Source organism: Stegastes partitus, unplaced genomic scaffold, assembly GCF_000690725.1.
Source record: "Stegastes partitus isolate 25-593 unplaced genomic scaffold, Stegastes_partitus-1.0.2 Scaffold53, whole genome shotgun sequence".
In the NCBI taxonomy this organism is placed as follows: domain Eukaryota; kingdom Metazoa; phylum Chordata; class Actinopteri; family Pomacentridae; genus Stegastes; species Stegastes partitus.
Genome location: NW_007577784.1, coordinates 529,498 through 536,900, shown reverse-complemented (window position 1 = coordinate 536,900; position 7,403 = coordinate 529,498). Strand labels below are relative to the sequence as shown.

Sequence of the window (7,403 nt, the reverse complement as noted above, 5' to 3'; positions counted from 1 at the left end):
TTAGGAGGTTAATATAATGTTCATATCATTACATACATACCCATGGCTTATTGCTTATAATTATTTGTAGTAGTTTTTAAATGGTTTTGTAATATTTAATACTGAACACTTTAAGGCTACATATATCTGTAGCAGTGAATCAGTCCTACCAATAGCTGGACATACCTTGTTTAGATTCACCGACTGTCTGAATGTGTAACTGACCCGAACCCAACGTGTGTGTTTTGAAAGTAAGACGACTCAGTTTTTCAAAAAGTAGTATTTGATGCGACCCAAATAGAAATGGGTTCGCTTCATTCGGCTGAGTTTTTCCTTTTTAATTGAAACCCATTTCTTTGCAATTATCAAAATTGGAATTAGCAGGCTCACAAACTTACTTGTCAAAACCAGTGAACGCACACAGACGACTAAAGTGTTTCCTTCACCGAGTCTCTAACACTTTCTATTGATTCTGCTCAAGGCTCTGTTAACTTTCCAGCAGAACCACTGTGGCTCAAAAGTGCCAGCTATACGGGGAAACACAAGTACGATGAAGCCGCTAGCATTTCAGAAAAAGTTGCCTGAGACCGGACATGATCCTGGAGTCATGAAACTTTATCCAGATGCTGGTTGTAAGTGATGATGTCAGGGGAGACTAGTGGGGGAAACATAACATTCAACGCTTGTGTTTTCTTGCAGGTGACCAACGCGTGATAAAGTTGTATCTGAAGTCGAAGGAGACGGGGAAGAAGTTTGCCAGCGTGGACTTTGTCTTCTACAACTGCAGCGTCCACCAGTCGTAAGTTCAGTTTCTTGCTCAGCGAGGAGGCAAGAGGGAGAGAAAATGTATGCGTTTCCAAGTTAGGTGGCGGTAATGCTGCTTCAAATATGACGCTACACCCCCAGTAAGATGCATATTGGTGGAAAGCGATGATCAATAAAACGCTGACGGTACTTCTTTACCCAAAGCAGCAGTCGTGCTAAAAACATTGGCCGGCGAATAACTCATTTCATGGGGAACGGAGAGAACAGCGCGCGACCTCTGCTAATTCGCTATCCAATGTATTCAAGTTTTTTTTTTTTTACAAATCAATTAGTTAATTAAATCTGGAGCAATGAAGAGCCTACTGGTGAGTGAAATAATAAATCGATTCCTAACCATGCAAGACGTCGAAGAGCAGCCGAGCTTGGGAGGGTAAAACACGTCAGTCATGTTGGTTGGAAATTAATTATCTCTAATTTACGTATAGGAATACTGATTTGCTTTTCAGCACTGGTGTAAAGATATTTTTACATGCTTTGTTTTGTTTGTTTGTTTGTTTCTCTGCATGTCTATTCTTTAAAAAAAAAAAAAGAAGAGCAGGGAAGGAAAGCCTTTATATCGGAGGCACTGTTTTAATTTGCTGAAGAGAGCAATTCATTCAAATTGTCACAAGCGGTGCTTAACATATACTGCATTATGATGGAATAACAGTTGATAGAGTAGAAAAGCTAATTGATTAGCAACACTTCTTTTTTGTTTTTTTTAAGAATGCTGTTTTCAAATTGCAAGAGCCAAGATTTCTTTTTTTTTTAAAATTATAGTAGCTGCTGTATGATATAAATAGTGTAAGAAGCCACGGAGAGGAAAGCTGTTTTAGTTGTCAGGTTTGCTTACGAGGACAACTCTCAGCTAATTAGTGTCGCTTCTGTGATTTAGCCAAACGACAAACTGAAGCTCTTTCTTTGTGTCGATGCTCCACATGCTGGTCCCAAGATATCAATCCTTGACCCAGGATGTTTAGGTTGTTTTTTTTATTTTAATTATTTGGTATTTAATAAGTATAAAGGAGAATATGTGACCACTATAAACAACTATATTGCCTTCAGTTAGCAGCTAGCTTGGTGGTTGTTTTAGTTCAAGTGACGTACGGCTGATGGGCAGCAGAAAGTTTTTTCCACATGGTGACGTCATACATTTATCTCTCATGATGTTGCCTAGCGACAGGGGCAAGTTTTGGCTCAGCCGAAAAGCAGCCAAAAGAGCTGTGGGGTGTGCTACAAGGCAAGTTCGACATAATCAGACTATTTTAATCCCGGTTTACGTAAACCAAGCTCTAAACAGAATCTCCGTTTTAGAATTTCGTCCATGACCTCATACAGTTGCCGTTGATGATGTCACCTAGCAACCGGAGTTCTGTCCGCATGCAGCCGAAGGCCACAGCGACGGCCGCCGTTCATTTGATCCGCCTCAAATCCAACACTGCACGTCCTCTGGTCCCCAGTGACAGACTCGCCAAGTTAGAAGCACGTCGGGTGTACAGTTGTTGAGATGTCCAAACAACAGACACACACACACACACACACATACAGGGGTTTGTGATTGACTGAAGTATTATCTGTCATATTAGTGTTCTAGCTGATCAATTTAAAAACTCTGAAACTGTGTGTTTCTCTCTTCGTACCAGCGGAGAAACTGTTCATTTAAACTTACACAAAGAGAGGAGAGAGAGAGAGAGAGAGAGAGAGAGAGAGCGGCGGCGGCGAGATCGGCCTGATAATGAATGAAGAATGTGTTCCTAATTGTCCTGCCTTGTTAAATAAAGGTTAAATGAAAATAAATAAAATGTCATTCGCTAAATGACTCTTGGCTGCTCCCCCGAAGTCGCTGATTGGGATTCGCTGCCCGGCAGAGTTTCTCTCACTCCGCTGTCTTCCACCTGGCACACGCTCCCGTTCACGAATCTGCGCTTCGTGTCGATTCACCTGAAACGACGACGCGTCCGCGGCTAAAGTGGATTTGTATTTCGTCTGCCAAACGCAGATTGATGACTGCGTCGCTTCCTCTGCTAATGTTTACATCATTTAAACATCATTAAAAAAGAATCAGGGCGCCTCGGAGACGCTTATCACCGGTAAATATGTGCACGGAATTGACTTCCTTCACTCCGGACGTCGCATATTTCACTCCGTAAAGATGAGGACAGTGTGGCTGAGGAGCTTAATTCTGTTCAAAACTCTAAACTGGCAGCCTTTAATTCCTGAGTCACCGGCACTACAAGCAGCTGGTAATAAGTGTAAAGTGCACTTGTCCCGCCGCCGTCCTTCCCTTCGCTCCCTCCAGCCCCGTGGCCCTCTTCCCTGTCTTCCCACCTTCCTCTTGTCTGCCCATTACTTTCTGCTCTCTCATTCCTCACTTTAGCCGTCTCTCCGTCCCCTGGCCCCAGCCCCTCTTAGCCCTCTCTCTTCCCCCCCTCTCGCCTCTCTTTTCCTTGCTGCTCTCTCGTTCATCAAGCCCATTTATTGCTCGCGCTCCGCTCTTGGCCCTGCATATATCTGCATAGTAATAGGCCGTTAATTAGCTCGAGCCGGGGTGCATGTGTGGAGATGGTCATAATGGAGTGGGCTCGGAGAGAGAGCTCACCTGGGCCACTTCTCAGGGCCTGCAGGCCCGGTTCAATGGCTTTGATTCATTTGTGCGAATGTGTGTGTGTGCGGGAACATGTTTGTTTTTTGTGAGTCCAAGTAACTGCAAAAAAAAAAAAAAGAGCTCTGTAGTGTCGTCACGCTTATTTGTGTGCATCCAGGCCCATTTGTGTGTGTGTACCCTGATTAACTAGCCCACCTAGTCCTCCTCTCTTTGCTGCATAAACAGGCGTGCTGCTGTTTAAGCCTTTGATGTTGGCTTTGCTCGCCCCCCCTCAGGACTCTGCAGGACTGTAAAACTACAGTGCAGTTCTTACCGCAGCAGCTGTAACATAAACCCACATATTATACACCGCTCCTCCTCCTCCTCCTCCTCCTCCTCCGCCGCCACCTTTCACCTCTAAATCTTTGACCCCGACCGTGGGAAGCCGAGCGCCGGAGTCACGACGTTCAGCGCCTGGTAATGGAGTTATCCTCGTGGGTTGTTGCGGCGAGCGGGCGGGCGGGCGGAGGCGTAGCGGCGGCGGCAGACGTACAGTACCGGCACAGATGCGCGAGCGGAGCAGCCTGCGGGCGAGCGCCAGGGCGGGCGAGCACCATGGCGGCCTCGTGTGCAGCTTCACGCAGCCGTCGCGCAACACGCTCGAAGGTGGATGCAGCAGCAGCAGCAGCAACACACAAACACTCGCGCCAACACACAAACAGGTGCGTGCACAGTCAGAAGGAGCACGCCGAGACAGAAGGCACAGACTTGGCACAGCTGATTACGCTGCGAGCTATTTACATACGCTGTTACAATATTAGAAATTTGCATTAAAAAAGAGGTTTGGAATAGTTTAATTGAGCATGCGGGAGGAGGAATAATACATCTTTAAAGAGAGGAAGAGAAACAAACGGGAGGGGAGAGAGCGCTGGAGGGAAACTCGCATTCCCCGAGACTTGGAGAGGGGAAGGAGACGAAGGAGGTACGAAGAGGGAAAGAGAGATATAAAGCAGAGTGTTAGCCAACGAGACAGAGATTGTGCCCATTGTGTCAGGAATAATGCGTCCCACGCAGCTAAAAGGTTAGCGCCCCAGCCTCAGGCCACCGTGACCATTACAATATGAAAGGGCTGAAATCTATGCAGAGAAAAGAGCCACTCGAGGGAGGGGACCGGCCCACTCTGCAGCCCCCGGGAAGGGCTTCTTGTTTCCAGGCAGGCCGTTCGCTGTCACCCCCCTTCTTGATCTTCTGGCAACTTTTGGACTCATCCATTGGGAAGCACTTTCTGTGATTACATCAACATTAGCTGATTTTTTTTTTCTTTTTTTGTGGCAATAGTTGTTGGTCCAGTTTTTTTTTTTAATTGAATATGACCTGGTTTAATTAAACTGAGGGTTGAGACTTACCGCTTTTGGACATGGCTGAGACGAGACGCAATAATATCTTATAATGAGTCTCGGTCCCCTGTTGAGAATCTAAACATCTCATCCGGCTCCTGTGCCGTATAGCTTAATGATGTATGCATCGTTTTATTGCCGCTCACTTTGGAGCTTTATTGGATAAAACACAAAGAGGCCTATTTATAGATCACATAGCGCAGCCGGTCTTATCTGTGTTCTGAGCACTACGCACATGACAGACCGGCGGCAGATATCTGGGCGATATGATGTCGGACCAATCGGAGGTTTTAATCAAGAATCACACCGTGCCCGTGGCTGGTTCAAGTAGCGATTAGGCCATTAAAGCTTTAAGCTTTGTACCTCAGAATGGGTTAGTGGCCTGCTTCATTTGGGCTGGCATATGCTGACACGTTTTGGTGAGCAGCAGATAAAAAAGACCAGCCTCCTAATTAGGAAAGAATTGCTGCTTTATCTGTGCCTTTAACCACATTGACCACAATTGAACGAACATATGATCGTTGAGCTTCTTTCATATACGCTTGTGCGGGGTCGTCGCTCGCATATCAACAGCTTTGTTCCATCGATCCGGCCACGCTAGAACAAAAAAGCTTGGAGAAGATGAAAAGGCGTTTGACCCGGCTCTGTTGCGAGGCCTTGTTAAATAGCAGGGGATTTTATTGACTATATTGCAGCAGCGCAGCCACTTACCCAAGTCCGGGCATTGACAGCTCTACTGTAGGACAAGTCTCCACTGCCCAGGTGACCCGGAGGAGCGCTTCGACGTTAACGCGGGTGACAAGCTTGTGTGCATAAGTTCGCCTCGGCCCGCGAGTGTGTGTTAGTCGTGAGCGCGCATGCACACAACCCCTGCAACAAGAAATCGATAAACCCCGGGGTTAATAGTGAGGAGGAACTGCCTCACCAGCTCCACTAACAAACATCAGACTGTTAGCATAACCTCAGCCCACCCTTCTCCCCATGGAAATCCACCGGCATTGATTATAAACCTCAACGCTGCCGGGCTCACTGGCTTATCTCTGACGATATGAAGCCTCTGCCGTCACTCCGTCGCTCCAGTACAGGCGATTTAGGAGTTAACCCTCCAAAATCTGAATAAACCAAGGACGGAGGGACAAAGACGGTGCAAGGATTAGACCGAAATCCAATTTAAAGTCGGTCTTTCCAGCAGCAGGGTGGCATTGTGAGCTGAGCAACTGTCCTTCAGTTTGGAGGACCCGGTTTTAAACCCCCACGGTGGCTCATTACTGTGGGGGGGTTTTTTTTGCTCTGGACTTGTCAGAGATCACTTGTCAACCAAACAGCGAAGGTAGTATTGTGATTTAGTACGTCCTTTGACTTTACCGTTCAAGTTTTATTTTTTTGTCTAGACAAGAGTTTTTCCAAAGTCGCTTTTCTGAGGAAAGATCTACCTGACGGGAGGAAAGGAGAGTTTCACTGGATGCAGACTGAATCTCAGGTTGCATCATTTGTTTGTTCATGTGAAGTGTACATGGGATTGTAATGTGTTCAGCGCAGCTACATTTTACTGCAGTGCACAGCTTTCACATTTCACAGACTGTGGCTTCTGCAGTGTCATAAAAACACTCACAGCCCTCGTATTGTCTTAAAATTCTCAGACGCTCAGCAAAAATGAAACAGCGTTAGCATTTACATTTAACATGTTGTGGGGTTTTTTTTTGGCCGACACTAAATGTAAAACCTTCTTTTATGTCGGATAGCAAGGCTGTCGGATTGTCAAGACGGAGGTCGAGATACAAGGAGGGCTTGATGCTTGAAGGCTCATTTGTTGTTAATATTTATTGTTTATAGTTGTTTTAATAACCAGTGTATTGTTAGAACACTGCACATCGCTGGATTTCATGTCTAATTGACCGGTGCGCTTGTGCACGGGTCCATCAAAGGTAAATATGTTCAGACGGCAGGTAAAGTGATCCAAATACGATTTTTTTGCCCCTATGCGACCTGTATCTGGTCGTTTCATGACAGTCTGAACAACACAGATCCAATTAATGATGAATATCTGAATATTTGGCACAGTCGGGGGGAACCACTTCCACGGCGGGGCAGCGCTCTGACACTTAGCTGCTGATGCTCGTATAGGATAGCAGTCAGAGTTCTGTTTCCACCATCGGTGGCGGGGCCGGGGCGTTACCATCCATGTTTACTTCCGTAAACACTGAGCATGCTCGTGACATTGTCGTGCCCTCTTTTGCACATGCGGGACACTTTTGGGTCGTATGAAGTTCACACAGCAGATCACATACAAGTCGCATTTAGTTGGAAATATGAACGAACTCACAAAAAACCAAAACAGATTTCACATAAAAATCCGAATTGAGCATTAAGTCCTGCAGTCTGAACGTAGCCAATCTGTCGGATTGTTTAGTCAGATAATACGCTGTTATCCAAAATGTCACGTCGGAGTGGGAATCCAAGACTGTCGGTATGTTCAGGCTATTTTTCATAGGTCCAGTTTTCATAAAAACCTGTCAGATAGCAGGGTTGTCGGATTGTTAAGGGTCGGAATGTTAAGTCACGACCATAGACTGTATAAAAGATGGACGTAGCTACCGTGACGTCACCCGTTGGTTTCTGCACTGAGAAAATGAAGCCAG

At 46.0% G+C, this 7,403-nt stretch overlaps 1 protein-coding gene across 1 annotated transcript in view; it reads left to right on the top strand.

The window, feature by feature from the left end:
- The window catches only part of LOC103352827 (plexin-A1-like), a 271,387-nt gene that overhangs the window by 110,252 nt on the left and 153,732 nt on the right, over positions 1–7,403 (top strand). Inside the window, 1 exon segment of the mRNA XM_008275498.1 lies at positions 679–778. Within this exon segment, the coding sequence (XP_008273720.1) occupies positions 679–778 (100 nt within the window).